The following is a 25,421-nucleotide window of genomic DNA, read 5'->3' on the forward strand; positions in this document are numbered from 1 at the left end:
GTGGGAGGTCCGGCTGGAGGGTGCAGCCTGCCCAGGGGACAAATCCTCTGGCTCACCACGTCCCAGGCCTCTCAGTTGAGACTGTCCGAGTCTCTGCCTACTCAGGTCTATTTGTTTATTTTGCTTGTCAAAGGAAACCTTTGTTCTTGTTGAGGAATGTTTTGCCCACCCTGTTGGGTCCAGATTTTGTACATTCTTGTCTTGGAGCTTCAAAGACCATGTTTGGAAAAAAATTGAATTAGGCCTCCTGTAGCCAGAGAGACAGAAGGGTGCGACCGGCTCCCCGCTGCGATGCTGGTTGGAGCCTCATTTTAACCCCACGTGGCCTTGTTTTGGGCGTGTGAAAAATGTTTTCTTGGCTTAGTGAGTGGGTTTCCAAGTAGGGGAGCTTGCCCTGTTGTTTCTCCTGTTGGGGAGAATTGTTTGTACCCAGTGATGGGTCAGGGGTGATTGAACAAGTTGGGGGCAGAGGTTTGAGCCTTGAGGCTCCTGGCACGTCCTCCCACTGCTCTCTGGGATGAGCGGGTGGCGGCCCGAGGCACTGGCCTGGTTCCAGCCGAACCCTCCCACAGCCCCTGCTCCTCTGCTCTTCTCAGAACTGCTCTGACCCGTATCTCAGCCCTTGCTTGCTAGCATTCCTCAAACTGCTTCCTTGAGACAGTAGTGAGAGTTCTTTGGCCAATTATGTTTTGGAAACATTGTGTATTATATTCTTCTCCTGTGAAAAGTCCTACTCTAAAGAAGTCTGTGTAGTTTGGTCCATCTCACCTTCTCTCCAGGTCATTTAAGCACCGACCTGTCGACAACACGCAGGACGTCTTGTGGAAGATGTTTTAGGAAACTGCTTGACTATTTCTTGGTCATTGTGTTTTGACAAAACATGGGCCTTTCGGTCCAAGGGAAGGGAATATTTCTGCTTGTGAGTTCTGATTGTTCAGCCTTTCAGCCAACGTGAGAGGGGGCTTAACGCAGGGTTAGTTAATATCACCTTCTCTAGGATTGTTGGAGGGGTGTGTGTATGCAGAATTGGAGGTGAGTCTGCCACCCTTGGGTAATTCTGAGGTGCTAAGGAAAAATACTGGAGTGGGATTACCCATCCTTGATTCACTTCAGATGTTCTTGGCATTCACTGACAATTAAAAAAGAAGAGCAATAGTCATTGATGATGCTATTATTATTCATGTTATCTACCTTTTATGGGATGCTAAATACGTGTAGGCATTATGCAAAGTCTTCACGTGCATCAGCTGATATACTACTTGTTACACACTTGAAAGGGAGGTACTTTTTATCCTGATTTGACTGGTGAGGAAACCAGAGCTCAGAGAGGTTATATGGCTGGCTCAAGGTCACACAGCTAGCTAGCATTGTTATACCACTGCTGCAAACTAAGTAGGTCTCCTTTTTTGCTCTTTTTACAACATCCACAAAGAAGTGTCATTTGGGCAACGATACATTTTATAACCGCAGGATTCTATTAATGGATTTTGAAGAGTCATGTTTTCCCCAGGATGATGAAAGTGAAAAATTGTTTTAGGGTCTAAAGTGTTCTGTTGCTCAGGGGAATACTGCACGTTGGATTTAATGGCTTAATTACTTAAAGTCAAAAAATTTTTTTAATATGATACATTCTACTGAAGGAGAGAATCATTTCAGTGTTTCTAAATTTTCATTAACTTTTGCGTCCTAAACTAGTAATAAATGTTAGCTCTAGGTTAAGAGACTATTGGTGCTACTGGGAGAGTAAAAACCATTTTCTCTGCCTGCTCCCACCCTAAACATCCGCCTTCTTGGATTTTTTGTTGACTTAACAGCACTGATATTTCAATTCATCCCTCAAATTCATAGTCTGACTGTGCATGAATCTGAGAATGACTGCAAGTCCTGGGACAGGGGGATCCAGTCACTTAGATGTGTCAAGGCAAAGGCATAACAGAATATGTGGGTTGTGCAAAGTAGGAGGTGTTTAATATGGTGCTGGTGGCGCTGGTGTTGGGGCCACATTTGGAGGCAGAGACTGAACTCCAAAGCCAAGCACCAAAGACCTGAAACCTCTCCCTTTATCCTATATGAATTTCTGTAACTTGCTGTGACCCCAGTCGGCTTGGCTAAAATTGAGAAGTGGAAAAGAAGCGTGAACGTCTCTCCTTGAAAGATGGTCCCAGGGTTATTGCTATCATCACATAATGTAATACAACCTCTTTTCTCTGTTGTTTAGGCGATCTGACATCTTAAAGATTTTGAAGAGGAGACATTTCAAAGGAACACAGTCTGTAAAAGAAGAAATCCTCACGGACTCTGTGTGGATGGTGCGCCAATCCATCCTTCACTGAGGCCATGAGATCTTCTAATCCCTTGGGTGTTCCCATGTTCTCCAGTGAGAACTCCTCCACTTCAGTTGGTGCCATGGGAAAAACCTGAAGGACAGGAAGAATTGCTCCCGACCTTGTGGCTTTTTCCAGGATTGCAGTGGCTCTTACAGACCATGACAATTGGAGATCATTCGTGTTGTCTTTCGGAGTCGAACCAAAGAACACGCTTTCTCGTTCTCTGGTGTTTTAGCACCTGATCATTTTTATATTTGTTTCTGTTGCTTGTGCCTTTCAACCATCGTATGTGATCACGAGACGTACTTGAAGTTTTCCAGCACCACTTGCAGGCATCCGGACTCCCTGGGGGCTCGCCCATGGCTCGGCGGGCCAGCAGCCCAAGGGCGTTACGATGAGGCACTGCATTAATTGCTGCATCCATCTGTTGCCCGACGAAGCACACACACAGCAGGTCAGCTGCCGAGGAGGCCCCCATCGCAGTCGCCAGGAGTGCCCCATGTGCAAAGGAGAAAACAAAATTGTGTTTCGAGTGGACGGTAAGCAGATGAACTTGCTTGCCGTCCTCGAAGTGAGGGCTGAAGGGAATGAGAGCTGGAGTGGGTTTTTGCGCTTCAAGAAGGGGAAGCGATGCAGCCTCGTTTTTGGATTGATAATAATGACGTTGGTGATGGCTTCTTACATCCTTTCTGGGGTCCACCAGGAGCTTCTGATCTCATCGCCTTTCCATTACGGAGCCCTCCCCAGCAATCCCAGCTTGATGGATGGTGAAAATCCGAGTGACACAAAAGAGCATCATCACCAGCCCTCTGTAAATAATATTTCGTACGTGAAGGACGATCCAGGCATTAAATTAATTATCAACAGCATCACAGCCAGGATTGAGTTCACAACCAGACAGCTCCCAGACGTGGAAGATCTCAAGAAGCAGGAATTGCACGTGAGTAGCCTGGCGCTCATTTCTGTGGACTCATTTTTAAAAAATTGCTGCTTCCTTTCCTGTCACCACCTTTGGGAAGAAAATGACCAAAAATTTCTCAAGTGTAGCAATGGTAATTTGACAGCCTTGTGGATGAGAGCTCACTGGGAGGTCCGTGTCCGCGCTGTCAGCCCAGAGAAGGGAATTCTGTACTGAATGGCGCAGCAAGCAGTGTTGAAGGACGCCCCTCCTAATATTTCCTTTCCGGGACTTTTTGCTTATAATGTGGCCCTGGCAGTTAAAGTTGCTTTTGTAGATTACCGTCATCTTGTTTCTAGTCTGTCCTAATCACAGTGTTTGCCTCTAACGGCCATTTAAATATCCAGCTACATAGTCAAAAGTTCCAACTCTTTAATTTAGTTAGATTGCTGTGTGTGTGCGTGCGTGTGTGTGTGCGTGCAAGGTAAATCATGGTAGAATGGAGTTTGAACTTTTATTTTCATTCTCTCCAAATTTTATTTTTATCTGGGGTTAAGGAAAAGCATGGTCATTGGCTGTTTATCAAGTTTTGCTTTGTTTTAGTATTTAGCCGTCATCCAATAATACTTCCAATGTGAACGCTGTAATAAGCCTCAGGACAGGATCATACTGTGGACAGAATGTTCCTGTGCTAATGTTTTCCCCTCGGTGCGTCTCTCCCCCTTTTTGTCTTTTCGACTGCAGATGTTTTCGGTCATCCCGCACAAATTCCTCCCCAACAGTAAGAGCCCCTGTTGGTACGAGGAGTTCACGGGGAGGAACACCACCGACCCCTATCTGACCAACTCCTACGTGCTCTACTCCAAGCGCTTCCGCTCCACCTTCGACGCCCTGCGCAAGGCCTTCTGGGGCCACCTGTCGCACGCGCACGGCAAGCACTTCCGCCTCCGCTGCCTGCCGCACTTCTACATCATCGGGCAGCCCAAGTGCGGCACCACCGACCTCTACGACCGCCTGCGGCTGCACCCGGAAGTGAAGTTCTCCGCCATCAAGGAGCCGCACTGGTGGACCCGGAAGCGCTTCGGTGCGTGCGCGGTCCCCGGTCCCCGTGGCGACGGTGCACGTGGGGGTCTCTCGCCAAGCCCGGTGCATCTGCCTCCTTCATCCAGTCGCTCCTTACGCGCACGTGGGGGTCGGGATAAGGGGTCACGGTCAGGGTTGGCGTGGGAGCCCGAGCGGGGCTGTGCGAGGCCCCAGGAGGGATGCAGGGCGGGGAGATGAGAAAACAGGCCGAGATGCAGCGATCAGACAATTCTCTGGTTTAGGGATCCCCGGGCAGACATCCAGCAGGACCGAGCACCCAGCTCCCGACCACCCGGTGAGCGCGTATGCAGCCCCGGCGGTGGGTAGGGCGAGGGCAAGGGGTCAGGATCAGCAGCTCTTCTTGTTCGGAAGGGCACGCGCAGCACCCGGGAGTGGTGAGTGCTGGCCGGGTGGACGTCTGTCGGGGGCTGTGCGTCCAGCTCCCAGCTCCGTGCTGTTCCTGCTGGAGCCTGGCACCCACGTGCCCACCCCCGGAGGTGGCGGGAGAAAGACGGCTGCATGAGCGGGGCTTCCGCTTCCTGCCAGTTCATCCCAGGGCCCTGAGTCTGTCGTTGAGCTGCTTCGGGCTTCTTTCCTCTGACCTGACCCTTCGGCTTCGCAGGGTCAGAATGAAAGCCCCAGGGAGATAATTCTGGGAGACCCTGCTCACAGCGCCCCACCCCTTTCCCGCGGGGTTGGCATGCAGGCTGCTTTGTGCTCGAGCCACCCATCCGCCCTTGGGTCACTGTTTCCTCTCCTTAACCTTTTCCCTTCTGCCAGGAGACGTTTGGTCACTGGAGGTAAGGGATGACAAATGCCGAAGTTCGGGAAGCCGTCGAGGGTGGTTTCCGTGCAAAGGACCTAGGTGGCTTGGAAGGGAATTTTGAACGTTTTCCGTATTACAGCCTAAGTTGAGACCAACTCTTAATGTGTTTCCCGACAAGCATTTGACTTAATCCCTTTGGTGTTCCTCCTGGAGTGAACAGAAGCGTACATGTGTCTTCTGTGCTTGGCAGCGGCAGCTGTGGGAGCCAGGGTTTCTCTACTCGTCTGAAGAGTGGCCTCCCCTACGCAGCTCACCATTTTCCCCCGTGAAAACCAGGTTCCCACTGGCAGAGGAGAGAGAGGCACAGGGGCATGTGGGCCTCTGGTGTCTGGCCTCCAGTGTCACTTTGAACCTCTTGCTGTTTTGCCCCTGGATGCTCTCTCTCCACTTTCCATTAACCTTGGTGGCTGTGGTTTAGGGCAGTGTGTTGTTAGTACATTTTCAAGTGGAATGTACCCACTTCTGAGGCAAGGGCAAAATCTAGGCTGCATGTGGCTGATGCCAGAATAACCCAGGTGTCCGTCCGGGGACCATCGATTCCCCTTATTGTTTGGACAGATGGACAGACTGCTTGAAGGAATAGAACCTCAGGAAGATGCTGGTCGGCCCTGGTGTAGAAGGCTCATCTGAGCTTCAAAGGATGCTGCCCCTCCGATGGGCTGCCTTTTCTTTTGATCCAGCGTGTGTATCCTGACACCACTGCTGCCCCGCCCCTGGGGGGCCTCACCTGGTGCACATGTTAACCAGCCCCAGACTCTCTGTCCCTCCGAGTAGACTCGATTCTAGTTCTTGAACAGGCATGCCAGCCTTTCAGTGGCTACCGTGCAGCTTGATGGTGGTGCATTCCACCCCTCGAAGTGCACGTGGGTTAAAAGATCATGGCCCATTCACAGACGCCCCTCCCTCTCTTGCAGCTCCTTGGGCTGAGCCTTGGCTGCTGCAGCTGGGCCCTTGGACCTTTCCATCCCCCGTGGTCACTCTCCGGAAGCCATCAGCCCAGCCGTGGCAGCTTTGTCCTAACTCCGGCTTCCTGGTTCTCGTAGGAATCGTCCGCCTGAGAGATGGTCTGCGGGACCGCTATCCTGTGGAAGATTATCTGGACCTCTTTGACCTGGCTGCACACCAGATTCATCAAGGACTGCAGGCCAGCTCTGCAAAGGAACAGAGCAAGATGAATAGAATTATTATCGGTATGGCTTCCGTGTAACTCCGCGAGGGCCCCCCTGCTTCTGCCCTGGGCCAGGCGGGGCTTCACTGCACCTGCGAGCATTTGCATGATGCCTGCCGGCGGCTGCCGTGCATGCACTTCCCCGCTAGCCATCACTCTCACCCCCGTGCAAAAGGTTCATAGTGCTCGTGCAACTTCAATAAAGCAGAAATGTTTAGTAGACTCTAGTTCTGTGGAGACTCAAGCACACCGGAACTGGCTTTTTGGAAAAGTTGCCATTTCTTTGCGTTTACTTGAATTAAGCTTGCATGCTTGATTTCTTTTCATGGTACACCCACCTGAGTAAGTTTGGTTGGGGGATCATGAATGTAAAATGAACCAGTTAGTCATCAGTTTAATTCTTGTGGTTTTTGTACTCCCTGGCCGCTGGGACCCTGCAAAGACGGAGGTGGCCTCTCCTGAAATAGACACCGCCCTATTGCATCGTGGGTGACTAATTGCTGTTGAAAAAGCTTAGGCCTTGTCAAGCTGATGCCTTTAGACATTCAAAATGAGGTGGTTTGATTAATAGCCATTTAAAAAAAATTCACAAGAGTGTTTTATAAAAAACATACCTATTCACTCTCTCTATTGGATTCAGCTTAGGAGAAGACATTTATCCACTTACACCTCTGAAAGGGAGAAATTGAATCACATATTTTGCTTAAATTGATTACCTGAGGCAGTGATCTATTTTTGTATTCTCCTAAATCTGTTATATTTTGATTCTCTAAATTTGGTGACTCTATTAGTGACTGAAAGGAATTGTAATCAACCATTTGAAAGGTGGATCTTTACTTGACTCCCATATCCAGGGGGACAGGCTTACATGCCTAAGCCCCAATTTATTTATTTATTTTTAACTCAAAGAAATCAGGTCCTAGGAGCCGGATGAGATCACACCCTCTGACCCAGTGTGAACTGGCTACTAGCTATTTTCTTGCAGCCTTGAGTTCTAACACCTCAAATTACAAACCTTAATTAATATTTGACTGTGACTCCCATACCATATGCCTCTGGGAAAATCTCATGTTCCTAGGAAAGAGCTAAAAATATGCATCCTAGGGTCCGGAAATAGAGCCTAAGATAATGAATGAAAAAGGAAGGCTTTAGTTTGGTTTCCTAATTTTATTTACTTGTGGATTTAGAAATGAAAACTAAGGAATGTATCTACAGCTCTGATGTTCACTTGAAGCAGAGTTCATTGAATTTTACGGTAGATGGAAAGCTGGCATCCAGCTCTGATCGTGCCACCAGCCAGCTCTGTGCCATGTGACACGTCGGTCTTTGCGTTCGTGAACTCAGTCTGCTCATCTGTAGAATGGACTTGTTGGGCCAGATCAGTTCTGGGCTCTTCCCAGCCCTGGAATGTGATTTAACTCTGCTTCAGCTTCTTTCGTTAGATCCTTGGCAGAAGCATACTGGTCTTCCTTCATCTTGGCTGATGGGTCAGAGAGGGCCTTTTCTCGATGGTCTGGGCTAATGGCTGGAGTCATGAAGGACTCAAGTGGCTGGGTTCTTTGGGCTGGGGAAAGGCCAGAGAACCCCTCCCCAGTGCAGAGAAAGGCCCCTGCCTCTGCTCTCATGGCCGCCCGGCTCTGCCCTGTCGAAGTGCTCACGTGGGGCTCTGATTGTTTATTGAATTATTGATCTTCCCCTAGATTGTGGGGTTTGAGAGGGAAGGGTCTGTCTTGTTTCCTGCATCTATCCCCAATGCCAAGCATAGTGCCGGGCACATATTAGACACCAAATCAGAGCTTTCTGCCTGGATGGATGAAGGATGAATGAAGGAAGGATGGATAGATGGATGGGTGGATGGACAAGCATAGAACCAGTTCATTTATGGGACTGACAAAATTTGTGCCAACTTAGTTTTACATACTTCCCTTGTCCTAATATTCCCTTATTCATTTTCAGTAGAATTTTCAAAGGACTTCTGATTGACTTGTTTTTTCTGTATTCTATGGTATTATCTCTTTAAAAAAAATAGAAATAAAGATCAGAATAGTAATGCTCACCTGGACATGATTGCACATCCAACAGAGTACATAGGGCCCTGCTAACACTCTGCATGGCTGTGATGTGCTCATCACTGACCAAAGAGACTTTTGGCTCAGATTTTCACTGAATAAGTGACTCGGAGATGTATCATATAATCCCATGTAAAGTGTTTTGAAATCGAGTGTATAAGTAGTTGATTGATTTGTTTTTCTTTCTAAATCTCTGAAGACGGTCCTGAAAAAAAAAAGTCAGGGAATTGGTTCAGTTATCTGAGATATAAATGTCGAAATGTCTGTGTCTTGTCCTCTCCCCTGTCCTAGAATGTGTGTTTAAGGTTAACACGCTTCATTCACACAGACTGTGATCAAACAGGGGCTAGAACCGGCTTCCTGTTCACGCAGTCAGCACTGAGTGAACGCCACCCGTGTGCAGGGTGACGGGGTGGGTGGGCACGCAGGACCGAGGTCGCATGAGCCTTCCCGCAAAGCCTTCCTCTCGTTTGGTCTTAGAGTGTGCGCTGGGACTGACCCTTGTGATTTCAAGGGAAGATTGATGCAGATTGCCTGCAGTTTCCTAATGAGAAATGAGGATAAAAACAATGCCGGAAGCAATAACTGTCATTGAGAGGGAGAAAAGTAAATGATCAGTGAAAAAGCCGCCACAGCCATTTCAAGGAGCAAAATGATTAACCCAGAAGTTCGGATCCCCGAACTTCTCCTTCATCCCTGACACGTTCTGAAGGGAACCGTCTAGTACAGTCTCAGCGGACCCTTAAAATGCCACAGAGCTATGCACCGTTAGCAAGTTAAACATCGTGAAATTGGGAGGCCAGATGCTAGTAGAGGTTTTTCGGCACATCCTGGAGAGAGGAGCTGGGAGGAAGAGGGATGCTCAGTGTTGCGTGGATCACCTTGATCTCCAGATGGAGGTCACAGAGGGGAGGGGGTGACACAGCGGCAGAGGGTGGTCATCAGCCTCCTTTTCCCGGAGTCCCGTCTGCCAGCGTGGCAGACCAGCTCACCCGCTAACACCTGTTTAAGAAGGTATCACAGCCAGGTTTGGCCCCTAATTCAGGCTGCTCTGTGGGAGCCCGTAACTCAGCACTGCTCACTCGTGTTCCGTTTCCAGGGGAGGCCAGCGCCTCCACCATGTGGGATAACAATGCCTGGACGTTCTTCTACGACAACAGCACGGATGGTGAGCCCCCCTTTCTGACCCAGGACTTCATCCACGCCTTTCAGCCAGACGCGAAACTGATCGTCATGCTGAGGGACCCTGTGGAGAGGTGAGCAGTGTAGATTTTTCGTTCTGGGAAAAGAAAAGGCAGTTCTGAAGAACAGTCTTCTTTCTCATCAGAAACAAGATTTTGCTGCTGCTGCTTTTTTTTTTTTTTAAATAAACAAGCTTAACTTGCAATGTTACTGCTATTTCTTATGTAAACATTATTCTTGGGGCAATCTTCACTGCATCTAAATAAACCGAGGACTTTTTTCTTAGCCATTTTGACCCTGGTCTGTGGGCCTTCGGCCTCGGCCGATCTGACCTCGGGACATGCCCCTTGGGTGATGTCCGGCCATGAAAAATGCCCTTAGAATTGGGGATATCGAAGTTCTCCGCAGGGTTTAACTCCTAGAATTCCTTGTCTCCCGACTTGATTGATGCCTTTATCCTGTTGGCTCTGAATGTGCAAGCTCCACCTTTCCTTGAGACACCAAAAGGCAGAAAACGACTGACAGAGCTGCTTTGTTGTAGAGGGCAGGAGGTGCCCGGTGCAGATGAGGCCAGGCTAGCACGGTATTGAACCGAGGGTTGTCTGAGGGTGGCCAGGCCGGCACTGGGTGATGCTGAGGTCACTGACAACACCTGTGCGGATGGCAGAGTCTTAGGGCTGCCAGGACTTTAAAATCACTTAGTCCACCCCTGCCCCCCCCGGCCCCGGCCAGTACCCCTACACCAGAGATAAGAGGCTCCAGTATGGTCCAGGAGTTCCCCACCCAGGATGGCCAGTCCTGCTCAGACAGCTCTGAGAGAGCATCCTTCCTGTTTTGAGCACAAGTCTGTCTTTTGGGAGCATCGACACTTCGGACCCATTTCTTCCCTACGCAGACCATGTCTAATCCTTCTAAATGGAAGAGCCTGCCAGATATTGAAGACGGCGGCCACAGCCCTGTGTCTTATTTTCCTTTGAGCTAAATGCCTCTTGTTATGGATTTAATTAATTAATTACACCCTCGCCCACAAAGATGTATGTGAATGTGACCTTGTTTGGAAATAGGGTCTTTGCTGACGGACTCAGGTTAAGATGGGGTCACACTGGATGAGGGTGGGCCCTAATCCAAGAGCTGGTGTCCTTATGAGAAGAGAACATTTGGACACCGAGACCTGCAGATACAGGGAGGACACATGTGACGATGCAGGCAGAGGTTGGAGTGATTCTGCCAGAAGCCGAGCCTGCCCGGGGAGGCCGGCAGCCCCAGCAGTGGGACACAGGCCCAGAACAGATTCTCCTCAGAAGCCGCAGAGCGAACCGGCCCTGCCGACACCTGGATTTCAGACTTCTGGCTTTCAGAACTGTGAGAGAATAAATTCCTGCTGTAATAAGCCACGAGTTTGTGGTAGTGTTACAGCAGCCCTAGGACACTAATACCCGCCAGTTCCTTCCTTGGATGGCATACATTCCTGGCCCCGTAGCCTTGCCGATGATGACGATTTTAAAAACACCTATAATCTCCTACCCAGATAGTCATTATTTTTATTTTGCTTAGTTTCTTCCGAAGTACGTATCTTTGTCGATAAGTGTAGTACGTGTGTGCGTGCGTGTGTGATGTGCAGCTGTGTGAATGTGCAGTCTTACAGCTTCTTTCATTTCGAATTGTTGATTTACCTCCTTGTCCCCATCGTGGCGTCTCTGAACGGCCCCCGGGCACCACAGTCATCTGGTCAGAGAGCTGGATGGCCCTTGCTCCGTCTCCACCCCTGCAGCCCTCCCTCCTGTGTCGCACCATGGGGCCTGTCTCGATGCTGCACCTCCTTCAGCCTCGGGAATCCGTCCGCTCTGCTAAGGAGGCAGCCCTGACCTCGGAGCAGCTTGCCACGTCCTGCCTGCTAGTTCCCATACCTCGGGAGGCAGGAATTTGACCCTTCTGCTCAGAGCGTGGGCTGGTCCCCCACGGCTTGAGAACACTTGACACAAACCAGCCATATTCTTGTGTGGACAAGATTACATAACCGTCAGCCTTGAAAGGCCTGGTGATTAAGTGACCCCACGCTGCCCACTGAGGTGTTTTCACAGCTGCTCTGCCATGCCCCCGCCCCCCCGCCCCCGGGCCGCCCCTGCTGTAGTTCATGAGGCCGGAACATTCTCTCTCGGGGGTGCTCGCTGCTCGTCCAGTGTCTTCCTGTCGCATCTCCCTATTCCTCCTTCTGTGGGAGGTCACACTGCCTTGACTCCAGAGGGCCAAGAGGGTGAAACTTCAGCCTCTGTCACTCCCTGGGCACAGAGGTGGGAGCCTTGGGGATGGGGCGCTCACAGGCGTGGCCATGGTCGTTACCATCTGCGGTTCAGCCTGGGTGGGGAGGGAGGGCGAAGTGTGGCACCGAAGAGGGAAGGAGCTCCTAGTCGGGGGTCCAGAAAGGCCATTCTGGAGGAGCTGAGGCCAGGCGGGGTTTTGAGGGCTGAGTAGGAGTTTGCCAAGTGAACAGAGTAGCAAGGTGGTCAAGGGGAAGGAGCGTTCTGAGTAGGGAGCAGGGAGAGCACGAAGGGAAGGACCGCGTGTTCTCTTGGAGAGTGGGGCCAGCTTCCCTGAGTGTGTCCCTTTCTCCCCACAGTCCTGAGTCCACCTCTGAGGACACACGCACCATAAAGGTGAGCTTTTAATAGGTAGGGTCGTCATGCTGCCTGGGTTCAGGCACTGAGTGGGGAGCTGGACCTGCCTGACTCTCCTCTCAGACCCCAGCCCCAAATCCCCCTTTTAGAAGGCTCTTGGGCCCAACATGGTGTCCTCTTGTTTCCTTTTTTTTTTTTTTTTTTTTTTAAGGAACAGATACTCTACTTATACCAGAAACTGAAGGTTCTTAACTTCCTGGTGCTCACTTAACAGAAAGAGATCATCAGTTAAAATGTTCATCGATTCCCAGTCACATGCTGGGCACCATGCTTGGTGCTGAGCAGACGTGTAGGTGCCTGTCCTCCGGGAGCTGTACTTTGTCAGGAAAGCGAGACATTGACTCTCATGATGCATGTGATGGTGCCAAGGAGAAGGGCAGGTTGCCATGGTGACAGCCTCATCAGGAAGCTGACCCAGTCGTGGGGTTGCCTGCTGTATTTGTCATCTACTGCTGCGTAACAAATCGCCCAGAAACTTGGCTGCTTAAAACAACACACTTACTATCTCACACTATCTTCTGTGGGTCGGAACCCGGCACAGCTTTCCTGGATCCTCTACTTCAGGGTCTCTCCCAAGGTTGCAGTCAATGTGTCACCAGGGCAGGGCCTCATCTGAAGGCTTGACTGGGTAAGGATCTGCTTTCAAGCTTGTGTGGTTGTTAGCAGAATTCAGTTCCTCAAGAGCTGTTGGAAGGAGGGCCACCGTTCTTTACTGGCCGTCGGCTAGAGGCTTCCCTCAGTACCTTGCCACTGGGCCTCAACAACATCAGAGGTTGCTTGCTCCATCAGCGCCAGCAAAGGAGAGAGCTGCTACCAAGTTGGAAGCCTTCATCTTTGGTAATCTGAGCACCAGAGTGACAGCCCATCACCCTTGCCACGTTCTCTTGATGAGAAGCAAGTCACGAAGTCCAGGCCATAGTCAAGGGGAGGAGATTACAGGGAGTGAATACCAAGAAATGAGGCTCTTGGGGACCATCTTAGAAGTTGCCTCCCGGGACTTCCCTGGCGGTCCAGTGGCTAAGACTCCACGATCCCAATGTAGGGGGGCCTGGGTTCGATCCCTGGTCAGGGAACTAGATCCCACATGCCGCAACTAAAAGATCCCGCGTGCCGCAACTGAGACCCGGTGCAGCCAAATAAATAAATAAGTAAATAAATATTTTTTTAAAAAAAGGAAGTTACCTTGCACACCTCCTTTGCCCGTGCTGCTCTCTGTTCCTCCAGGAAAGCACACCCTTAGAGCCAGAAGAAGAGCAAGTACCAGTGTAGCACCATGTGTAGTGGCAGGGCCCGCACACGCGTTGGGGAGTGTGTGTGCATGTGTGTATTTTCTGTGTGGGTTACCGACAGTAGCAGCTGTTCTATTGCTTTTTAAACATTTATAAAAGTATGTAACAATAGGAATTTCTTCTTTTTTGAACCCCATGACTCATGGCCTGAAATGACTGGCTTATTTCCCATCCCAACCAGAAAGGATGATAAATTCTGGGTGGTTAGGTCACTCTTGAAGAAACAAACACTTGGGACCCAGGTTTCTATTAGTCTAACTGGGTCCTGTGCCGTTAGCCACTTCAGCCATTCCGTGACCTTGCACTTCTGCAAGTGGGAGATTCCCTGAGTTGCTTGCTGCCAGTGGGATTGGACCAAATTGTTCTTTCCTTCTACAGATAGGCTCGGGGAGGAGTGGGGAGAAACCTTTATTTCTAGTTTTAGATTGACATTTAGCCTTTATTTCTATAACTGATCAAAGGCAGACGGTTTGAAAATGTTGGAATTGTAAGCAAAATCAAATTGATCACTTTAAAGTTTCCAGAGGAGGTTGTAAACAGCAAGTCCATTTATTTTTCTGGAGGGGAAGAGAGAATAGTGGAAAGCGGATGGGATGTTTCTTAAGGGCCAAAAGGGCCAGCCAGGAATTCCTGTTGCAAGTTTCTCTATGTTAGAGATAACGATACTTTAAAATTCAAGTTCATTAATTTGAATTAACTAGGCTAAATCGGCCCAGTTAATTAAAAAGAAGCCACCAATTACAAGCAGGATTTTCCTTCATTTAGTTCAGTGCTTAAGTGGAAAAGACTTCTTTTCAACAGTGCTCACACTGGCCTCCTGTCTCTTCATTTGTGAGACGGTTGATAGAGGCTGACTCTTAACGCAGAGGTGGTTGTCTCCAATGTAGTTCATTCAGAAGGCGTTCGGAGAGTGGTCCTGCGCCATCGGTCACGGACTTTACCGTCTCTGTGTCTTGGTCTTAATTCTGGGTGTAGTCTTACCACAGTGCATGGAAATGACCACCTCAGGAGCCTTTGGTTTTCACGGTTAATGAAGGTAAGTCAGAAGGGAAGGAGAGCTCAGCTCCATTAAGAGTAGAACTTGATTTTGACCCAAATGTTTTGAGCCTTGGAACCTAAGGAGTTTTTTTCTTCCTGTGCTTTTATAAACTGATTTCTTTTAACAACTCCCTGGGCTGGTTAAATAATTATTCTACTTATGGTGGTAAACTAGGGATGGAAGGAATGAAGCTCTAAATGAAATGCATCCATTTATGTACCGTTGTTCATTCAGAGAGTAATGAGTGGGGATGAACCTTTGGACTAGAACCTTGAACCTTTCATGAATTTCACTCCATCTCCAGAGTGGCTGGTGGCATGTGTGGGTGGTGAACAAGGACCCAAGATCATTGTGGTAGAGAGACAGCCTCAGGGACCAGATGGTCTGTATTTGAACCCCAGCTCTGCCACTCACTGGCTGTGTGACCTTGGGCAAGTTACTCAACCTCTCTGTGCCTCATTTCCTCATCGGTGAAATGGGGGGAAATAGTCCTACCTCTAGAGTTGTGAGAATTAAATGACTTAATGCGTGTAGCATGTTTAAACAGTGCTGGGCAAATGGTAAATATTATATAATTATTAGCCATTATTGTTAGGCCACATTAGTGGCAAATAGTAACAATAACCAAACTAAGCACTCATGTACTCATGAGACGTTTACTGAGCACCCTTGATGTGCTGGATGCACTGCATGGATTGGGGAGCAAAGTCCTTCCTGTCTGCCCTCCTGGAGTCTTCATCCGGTGGAGGGGTGGGAACCTAGCATTAATTGAGCACTTACTCCACCCTGGCTCTGTGCTAAGCCCTTTTCAGGCATCGCCTCCTTTGAACTTTGCAAGCAGGTGAGAGGGCTGTCGTGATGCGTCACAGGTGAGGTGTGTGGGCTCAGTGGGGTTGTCACCTATCCACCGTCACCTGGTTAATAAGTGGCCAGACTGGGACTCAATCCCATGTCAGTCCGACCGAAGATCCAAGCTTTCCACCTCTACCGTAGGTCAGTTAGTGGGGTGCAGACTCTGAGACAGCATTTTGTGTGCAGGAGGTTTATGAGTGCTTTCGGGACAACCCCTGTGAGGGGCGACAGGGCAGGACTGACAGAGGGAGGGGTCACAACAGAGGTCTCAGCCAAGCCCACGGGGAGCTGTGCAGCTGAGATGGCCCTTCCGTGAGGCATCTCCCACCCACCAGCCATTGGCTGTGTCTGACCTGGGGAGGTTGAACCTCGGATGGGGCAGGGCTTTTCAGTGAAGGGACTGAACTGCAGCCAGGACCAGGATGGCTCCCCACTTCTGCAAAGTTCTGTGAGCAGTAAGGGTGCCAGTCTGTGTAGGTACCTAAGCCTGGACTCTGCTCATTCAGTTATCTCCGTATCAGTGGCATCAGGATGCTGACCCAGGGCAATAACCAGGTCTCGTAGGAGGGAGCTGAGCCGGATTGAAGCTTCGGAATTGCTGTGGACCTCTGACTCCGGACGAGAATCTCTATTGTGACTCAACAGGTGCCGAAAACCTTCTCCAAACAGCCCAACTTCTCCAGGTCTCTGGAAGCACCGATTTAGTGCCAGAGACATGTTCTCAGGCAGAAGAGGAGCTCTGGCGCTCCAAGGCCGTGAGATGTTTTCTCTATAACAGATTTGCACGAGGATTAAAAAGCAGGCTGTTCTTTAGCACCGACAGATTGATTTTTAATGTAAACTGTCTCAAATGGAGATTAGGAGAGCTCCCCTGTGGGCAAGAGACGTAGCCGTGGAGTGTAGGGGCGTTGGAGTATAAAGGCCGTGACGACAGCCACAGATCAGTTTCCACTCCCCCGCCCCCCCAGGTCCTGCTCTCTTCCCTCTTCCCGCCTTAAGGCCTTGGAGGGTTAGGAATCCTAGGCAGCGGTCTTGCGGAAGACTGTTGGGGAGCGTCCTAAGCTGCTTGTTAATTTCCTGGTGGATTCAGGCATTTTGCTTCTGAGAAGCTGCCTGTCTGGGTGTCACTGACACACCTTTGTATGGGCCCTAGAAGTGGTGTGAGGTCACTTCGATAGAGCTGCACTGTGAGCTGCCCAGGGCAGGGAGGGGGAGCTGGCCGGCTCTGGGCTGGGGCCACGCGCCCTGTTCTCTGAAAGCCGTTCAGGAGGGACCGCATCTTGTTGGTGGGAGAAAAACCATCGTGCTGAAAATTCCTGTGTGTGGAATGCTGTTTATTTTGGGGGAAGTGTTTACAAAGTCATTGGCAGACCTGAGTGTTCCCACATGGATGGTCTGCAGAGGGAGGCTCTGTGTGCCGAGGAGCGCTGTCCTCGGTCTGCAGAGATTGGAAGGTGATGCGGGCACGGAGCGCTGACTCTGGGCCACCAGGTGGAGTTCAGGGACGTCTGCCACCCAGAGTGCGGGGCTGATGAGTGAACGCGGCCCGTGTCACGGCCCGGCCAGCCTGGGGAGTGGTGGCCATCGCTCTGCAATGAGGTCCGCCACCTGGGGATCTAGGTCTGGCTTCGCTGCTGCCTTACCCAGGGGTACCCCACCCATCCTCTGTGCGCCTGCCTTTCCTCACCTGTAGAGACACCTGGTGTCGGGATCACGGGCGCATCAAGTGAAAGTGCTTTGTGAGACATACCGGGCTCGTAGGTAGAGAGGATGTTGGCATTGCCTCCATCTGTGGATGTTCACCAAGGCCCCGTGATTGGATGCTCAGGGAGAAACGGTGGTGTTGGTGGTGGGGGGTGACCCAGAACCCCTCTCGTGCTCAAGGGGGGCAGAAGACCTGGCCCAGGCAACCCCCATGAACCAGAAGCTTTGCATCCCTTTGGACCTTTTTAGGCCCAAGCCTGTATGTTCTTCTCTGGCAGAAAATGAACTTCATCAGTGTCACCCGCAGGCACAGCCTGGGTGACTCGAGACATTTCCTCCAAATAAGCTGCTCTGGCCAGTCCTGCTTCAGTGTTCCTCGTGATGAGATGTTCACGGTGTGTGATTCAGTGGACGAAAGGGCCTCCTTCCCAGCTACATTAAAGGGTACTTTTTCCTGTAGGAAAAATAAATATAATCATTATTGATGACACCGTTTCGGAGGTCGGGAAGTGATCAATCAGTGATTTGGATATGGACGCCAGCAAATGGAGAGTAATGTCCGGCTGCTCTGGCTGTCACTTTGGTAACCACGTGTATGTGACCCTCCACAGCCGCGGAACACTGTGCTCTCACGGGGGAGGGGGTGGATTAGAAGATGTGAGTGAGCCCACTCTGCGGGGCTGCTGGTGATGAAATGTGACCTTTCACACGTATGTGGCTGGCCGGCAGGTGCTCCGGGAGCACAGGGAGGCCGGGGCGAGCACGGCCTGGGGTGAGCCCATCCAGCAGCCGTGGCCGCCCCCAGCCATCCACAGCTTCAGCATCTGCCCCGGGTCTTTCCTCCAAGCACGGCTCCCTGAGACGGCCGAGGGGTGAGCGGAAGCCAGGAGAGATGGCGAGGCTCCAGGCCTCCGACAGCCTGCACTTGGCTGGGCGGACCTGACCCTGAGGCTCGAGCTTCTGGGGGCCTCTTGGGCTGGAGGATCCGAGCGACTTCTGACCCAGGCCCTCTGGGGACTGACAGTTGAAAGCCGTCAGTCCCTTTGGGGTGATGAAAATGTTCTGGAATTAGATGATGCTGGTGTTTGCGCACGTTTGTGCATTTACTGAAAACGACTACATCGTTCACTTTAAAAGGGTGAATTTTACAGTGTGTGGATTACCTCTCAATTTAAACATGGTATGAACAAAAATATCACAAAAGGAGGAGAAACCCGCCGCAGTGGGTGGTCTCACTGAACAAGTAACGCACGAGCCGGAACCTGCAGGGGCCCCGCCTTGAGGGAAGGCTGGTCAACATGTACCTTGTCCTCTCAGAGCCAGACGGGTAAAATCGAATGAACTATTTGCAGTGACCAATGAATGGTAGCTTATCCAAGTGATGAAAGGTCAGGAAGTGAGGACGGAAACTGTGACAGGTACCTGAACCTCTGTTTGTTGTTGCTGTGATTTCTAGATGCCCGTGCGGTGCTCCGTAAACGCATCTGCTGTTCCTGGTCACGCCAGTGCCACTCCTGTTCGTCCTGAATGTTTGCTGCTCTATTACACGTGCAACTGCTCTTCAGTCTCCTGTAACTTACTGAGTAGTTCTGTAACAGAACTGACTCTTGCTACCAAATCACTCTGCACCTAAAACAATAAAATCTTAAAAACAAACAAAACCCCCAGAGCATCAGCTGGCTAGTGCCCCACTCAAGTCAGCTGCTGACTTGGCTACATCCCTAAACTGGGAGGCTGGGCCAGGTCCTGCTGGGTCAGTGGGCTTTGGGGTCAGGCAGGCCTGGGTGGGTTTGGGGCCAACCCTGAGGCTTCCTGGGCAGCATGACCTTAGGAAGCTCTGTAAGACTGGTAACGAGAGTGCACATCTCAAAGGCTGGTTATGAACAGGGAAGGAGGATGCACCTGCAGTGCCGAGCACAGGGCCGGGGGAGGGCAGCCCTCAGTGGCCACGAGCAGGCATGCGGCGGGTGGACACCAAGAGGATTCTGGGAGCTGAACCTGTACAGCACTCGAGTGAGCCCGGCTGGAGGAGGGGCCCACGGAGTAGTGGTTGCCCCTGTTTTCCAGATGATCAATACACCCATCTCTGCTCACCTGGGCTCAGAGCAGTGCCCTGTCACTGTTGGGTGCATTCAGCTGTGACCTTGGGTAACCACCAAGATTTTACATGTTGAGACCTGCAAGCTCACTGATGGCCACTCCTCTGTTCCCTTGGGAAGAGACGCGATCCCTTCCAGAGGCACCAGGTGGAGGGAGCCCCTGCCACATCCACTCCCCTTCCCAGCCATGCTGGGGTCCCGGGACCTCTGCCCCGGACAGAAAAGGTGTCTCACCCCCATGAGCAGGCCTGCCGTCCCAGGGCCACCCCAGCGGCCTTCAAAATAACCGCAGCACAGAGGCCTGGAATGTCTTTGGACTTATATTTGGAATTGCTGTTGGAAACAGTTCTGGCCACATATAACACCCATCTGTTTGGGAGGGTTTGAGAGTCAGAAGATGAGGTGGTCCCGCAGGAGGGGGGTTGGCAGCACCAAAACTCAGGGCTGGGGGCAGGGATCAGGGTCAGCTGGCCCTCACCCAGCCAAGGAGCTCTCAGCCCCTCCAGCCTTGACCTTTGCCGCTGGGGCCGCTCCCGCCATGCTGGACGGGATCAAACCAGCCTTTCTTCCTGGCCCTTCTACCTAGGGTCAGTCCTTCAGGAGTCTGGGACATGTCTTCTCCCAGCTCCGAATACCCTTTTAGCTGTTGAAGCTGGCACCCTTCTTGCTGAGTCTTGCTTCTCCAGATGGAACGGCCCCTTCCCCCTTACTGCTTGTCAGCCAGCACTGAAGGCAAGTGTCCTTTGGGGCTGGGACCCACCAGGGTGGAGGAAGCAACGCCCTCCCACATTCTCAATGCCGTACCTTTGTTAATGCATCCTGGAGTCGCGTCAGTGTCCCTGCAGTTCTGTGAGGATTCGTTATATACTTATGTCAACTAAACCCCTTGTGCATTTTCCAGGTTGGCCTCTTTCCCCTACTTCATCATTGTACAGTTGGTTTTAAAGACTCAAATGTGGACACTTAGGCTGATTTCTTTACGTTTCCACTTGTTACATGAGTGTGCCTGTAACTGAAAGGGGGGGTCTGGCTGCTCGCTGCTCGAAAGCCAGTAAAGAGGCCAGGTTGGTGGAAGGGAAAGTTTGCTTTACTTTGAATGCCGGCAACCAGCGGGGTGGGGGAGGGCGGACGCCTGTCCAAAGGCTGACTCCCCCTCCCCCAACAATCAGGGGGCAAGAGCTTCTATAGACGGAGGGAGGGGGCTGCGTGCAGAAGCAGCACAGCCAGCTCTGACAGTCATCTTGAAATCGGTCGTCGGTGGTCTGACCAGCGTCATCTCGATTGTTTTAGGTAGAGTTAATCTTCAGTTCCAGGGTCGGTTTGTTTCCATTTCTTTGAGGCCAGTTCTCGGAATTGTGGCAGCTTATGTCGTGGCTACGGTCCGGTCACCATGTAGTTAATTTCCTCCACCTGGTGAGGGTTCCAGTATCTATAAGACAGCTCGCAGGATGTGGCTCAGAATGTTATCTGTAGCCCTTGAGGAGGAACTAAAGGTCCTTGACTATGCTTAATGACTAAACTATTATTATTTGGTCTCCTTTGACTGTTTTCCTTTGTTTCTGCATTTTCTCACTTCTCTGATTAAACTTATTCTTCGGCTACAGTTTTTCCACAGACAAAAGGCAGGCGGAGGACACGGGGGGGGCAAGGACCCTAGGGTGCTCCTCCGTTTCATGCCTACTCTAGCGTTTCGAGGTCCGTTTGGATACTTATTCATGATATGTTTGCTGTCCTTCTCAACGTTTTCTGAATGGTTTTAGCCCGTCCAAGTGGCTTTGCACTAATCCAAGGTCATTATCTGACTCTTCTCTAGAGAGTAGTTGTGGGGAAATCATAGTATGGTTCATTGAAGACACATGGCCATCGTCCACATGGCCATCGTCCTCCCGTACACACAGGTCACTCTTCTAGGGTCTCAGGGTGGGAGAGAGGGCTGGCAAAAATGACTCCTCGGGAATCAGGGTTGAGAATCTGGACTAGTTTCTTAGGGGCTCTTGTAACAAATTATCACAAATGTAGTGGCTTAAAACAACAGAAACTTATTGTCTCATGGTTCTGGAGGGCACAGGTCAAAATCAAGGTACTGGCAAGGTTAGCCCCTCCTGGAAGCTCTGAGGGAGAATCCATTCCATGGGTCCCCAGCTTCCTGTGGCTTCTGAAATCCTGACATCCCTTGGCTTGTAGGTAACACTTCAGTCTCTGCCTCTGTCTTCACATGCCTTCACATGCCTTCACATGTGTCCCTGTCCAAGCCTCTTCTTATAGGGACACCGGTGCTTGGATTTAGGGCCCACCGTAAATCCAGGATGATCTCATCTGGAGGTCTTCAACATAATTAGGTCTGCAGAGACCCTATTTCCAGATAAGATCCCATTTGCAGGTACTGGAGGTTAGGACTTGGGCATATCTTTTGGGAAATCTATAGAATCCAAATGGGAGAGGGGGAGGGGAGAGGTCCCTGCTCAAATAGGGCATGAAGGACTTGTTACAGACATGCATCCCAGCATGTGTGTGGGCTCTAGGAAGCCCACCACCCACCCTGAGGGCAGATCCAGGGTCTCTGGGGGACTGAGGGGCAGGAGAAATCTCCCGTCACCCTCCCGAGGAGGTGGGCCTGGCCATGAACCTGATTCACAGAAGGTGGGGTCCTGAGTTCATTTCATTGTACCCCAAACAGATGACGATCAGTATTTTCACCCTGCTGGGCCTGGGCTGGCCTGGTTGGACCATTGAACACGTCCCAGTTTGTCCCCTAGAATTACTTCTTGATCTCTAAAAATTGTATGGAAAGCTTCTTCATGAAGTTAATATTCTTCATGAAGTTACTATGTGTTTAAAATTCAGCCAGGTTTAGAGGCTCTTGTTTTATTTATGAGCCCCACGCCTATAAGAAATGTTATTACCACAAAATAAACAGCATGGAAGGCTTGAGCCGAGGGTTGGGTTCTTAAGTGGCAGTTTACGTGATAGAATTCCAATTCTGCCAACAAATTTGGATAGCTGTGTGGGAGTCCTTGGTAAGAACTCTGGACTTGGACTTCCAATTAGGCACAGATTTTGATGACTGCTTCAGAGGCGTCTTTCTTGGGCAAAGTCGTAATATCGACAGCACTCATAGGAAATGTGTGAGCCAGAAGAAACCTCCATCAGACCCATTGCCACAAGGTGCCCGGTTGCGTACAGCTCAACTGCACTTTGAGGTCCATGCAAATCTGGTTTTGGCATTTATCCATCAGCTTTTAGATTATCCTATGACCGACCCTGCAGTGACAGGTGCCACGTTTGTCTTGATGGAGGTCCTGTTTTTGAAGGGGGAAAACAGCACAGCCAATGTGGGGGGACACTTGTAATGGGGGGACAAATGTAGTGTCATCTGGGTCCTGTATTTGGGTGAACATGGATCTGGGGGAGGATCTACTCACCTGAGCATCTCTAACGACTAGTCTTGAAGCAAGTCATTTTGGAGGTTTGGCTGACCAGGCTGAGATGTACGGACACTTTCCAGTGTGTTCGGATTCTAGGCAATCTGTGAGCAGATCCCAAACATCTCAAGACTTCTCAGAGGTGTCCTCTGTGGACACTGGCAGTGGATGATTTCTAAAGGGCCGTGTAGAAGGCACTGTGCCAAACGCCAGAGGGGAAGACAGTCTGGTCCCTGAGAAGCTCTGCTCTTTTTAGGAAATCTTTGGAAACGCCTACAGCTGTAGCGAGAGGTGAGGGGTGCTGGGGAAGGAGTGTTTGCAGCTGACCTGTGCACCAAAGGTACTGCCGTCTCTGCAGGGGTGAGGTTGGCTGAGTGCCACGACGGAAGCCCTGGGTGCAATCAGCGGTGCACATCTACAATCCCCAGACCTGTGGGTACCTAATACGATTTGCTGAATTTCCTTCCCTGGAAAGAGGGAAGCTATAGGTTGGAGAAGTTGGCAGAATAGAAAGTATGGAGCTGAGAAAGAGAGAAACGTGACACCACAGAGCAGGGAGCCAGTCTGAATCAGCCTGGTTTCTGGGCAGCTGGGGGTTGAGTGTGAGGGTGTCGGGCAGAGCAGTGGGGGGCCCTAGAGGGTGTGCATTGAAAAAGGCATAAGAGGGCTTCCCTGGTGGCGCAGTGGTTGAGAGTCCGCCTGCCGATGCAGGGGACACGGGTTCGTGCCCTGGTCCGGGAAGATCCCACATGCCGCGGAGCAACTGGGCCCGTGAGCCATGGCCGCTGAGCCTGCGCGTCCGGAGGCTGTGCTCCGCAACGGGAGAGGCCACAACAGTGAAAGGCCCACATACCGCAAAAAAAAAAAAAAAAAAGAAAGAAAAAGGCATAAGACAGAAACAAAGGGGTGATTTTTGAAAAGCAAAAAAAGTTAAAGACTTACCCTCTCTGCCTGCAGAAACAGAGGAGAAAAGGGCATAGGAAACTCACAACAGAACTCAGAAGTTCTGTTAATAGAAAAAATGACTGGGGGGCTTCCCTGGTGGCACAGTGGTTGAGAGTCCGCCTGCCGATGCAGGGGACACAGGTTCGTGCCCCGGTCTGGGAAGATCCCACATGCCGCGGAGCGGCTGGGCCCGTGAGCCATGGCCGTTGATCCTGCGCGTCCGGAGCCTGTGCTGTGCAACGGGAGAGGCCACAACAGTGAGAGGCCCGCGTACCACAAAAAAAAAAAAAAGAAGAAGACTGGGGAGTTCCCTGGTGGTCTAGTGGTTAGGATTTGGTGCTTTCACTGCTGTGGCCCAGGTTCAATCTCTAGTCAGGGAACCGACATCCCGCAGGCCATGTGGCATGGCCCCACCCCCCAAAAAACAAAGAAAGAAAAAATTACTGGGTGACAATGGAATAAGGTTTATACTGGGCTGCTGTGTATGTACTATCTTATCTACTTTTACGGATGTTCAAAATTCCCCCAAATTAAATAAATAGGGGAGTGCCGTAATAATAGATACATTAACTGATCCCATCCAATATGACCTGATACATCTATGTTTTAAAAAACTACAAAATATGCAGATATATGTTTGTGCATGGAAAACTTCAGGAAGGATATATAAGAAGCTGATAATGAGGGTCACCCCTGGGATTTCTATGGATTATCTTGTTTATACGCCACGAGGAAAGCACAATTAGTACTCCTGTTTTACAGACGAATTTAATGCTAGACACCGCGTCCCCGCTATGACTTAGAGTACGGGAGAGAGAGCGGGCCTGGGCATCAAAAGTTGGGGCCACAGGGGAAACTGGGGCCAAAAACGTTAAAACAAGGCTGCGCTCGTTACAGTGCTGTAACTTGCTTTGTTTTACTTATTGTTTATTTGATATAAGAAAAGAATTATCCCGTGGTAAAAGAAAGTATCTATTTGTAATGTTGAAAGTCCAGTAAAGTATATTTTCAGAAGATTTGCGGAAAAGAAAGAGAGAAAGAAAATTATTCTGACTCGTGTTAAAGAATGGTAAAAGGCAGTTTATTCAGGGCTGTAGCAATAGGTGCAGGGACCCCTGTGGTCGGATCTTGCAGTAGGGGAACGAGATCGTGGCCAACTCCAAATACAAGGAAGAGTGGGAATTTATAGCCAAGGAGGATGTGGGTCGGTGGATGGGAAGTTACTAAGAAGAAACAGCAGGGGTAAGGGGTGGGGGGGGGAGGTTGGCTAAACGGACCTAGCAGGATTCTTGTTGAAATTCGGCGATACAGAGACCCACAAGGAAGTCTAAAACTCAAGGCCATGTTGGGAAATAGGTTCAGAGGAACCTGAGAACAGTTTGGTCAAAGAGAGACGCTGTCTGCTCCTGTGTGAAAACACTGTTACATACGTGCGGTGGGGTTTGTGTGAACAGATCCATGTGTGTGGACACACATGTAGGCCTACAGGCCTCTGCATGCGTACATGGGGGTATTTTTACACTGTGTTAAAAAATAGGTCCCTATCAACCTAGAAAGATACGTTTCATAATTTTTGTTTTAACGTTCAGAGTCTGTGGTAAGGGCTGGGAATTTCACGCGGAATTGTAATACGGGGAGAGCGACAGCTGTTCCGTTATTACTGCCGCCGGCAGAGGAGAGAGGAACCGGAGCGGACGTAAAATTTTCACGGCCTCTCTCTGCTGTTGTACGGTCTTTGTATTCTGGTGTTTCGAAGTTCACTGTTACTGTGAAAACAGTCACGGCCTGAGGCGCCTAGAAAGAACCAAAAAAAAAAAAGAAACCACAGAAACAACGGGCGGCT

General features: G+C 50.4%; 1 protein-coding gene across 8 annotated transcripts in view; it reads left to right on the forward strand.

Annotated features, from left to right (window-relative positions):
- The window catches only part of CHST15 (carbohydrate sulfotransferase 15), a 98,563-nt gene that overhangs the window by 46,449 nt on the left and 26,693 nt on the right, over nt 1-25,421 (forward strand). For all 8 annotated transcript variants that reach the window (XM_024751545.1, XM_024751543.1, XM_024751551.1 and 5 more), the window contains exons 2-5: nt 2,219-3,267; nt 3,970-4,309; nt 6,178-6,324; nt 9,471-9,627. In XM_024751545.1, the coding sequence (XP_024607313.1) occupies nt 2,722-3,267; nt 3,970-4,309; nt 6,178-6,324; nt 9,471-9,627 (1,190 nt within the window). In that variant the 5' untranslated portion in view covers nt 2,219-2,721. The remainder of the gene's footprint in view (nt 1-2,218; nt 3,268-3,969; nt 4,310-6,177; nt 6,325-9,470; nt 9,628-25,421) is intronic.

Source organism: Neophocaena asiaeorientalis, unplaced genomic scaffold, assembly GCF_003031525.2.
Source record: "Neophocaena asiaeorientalis asiaeorientalis breed wild unplaced genomic scaffold, Neophocaena_asiaeorientalis_V1.1 scaffold108, whole genome shotgun sequence".
NCBI classification, from domain to species: Eukaryota; Metazoa; Chordata; class Mammalia; order Artiodactyla; family Phocoenidae; genus Neophocaena; species Neophocaena asiaeorientalis.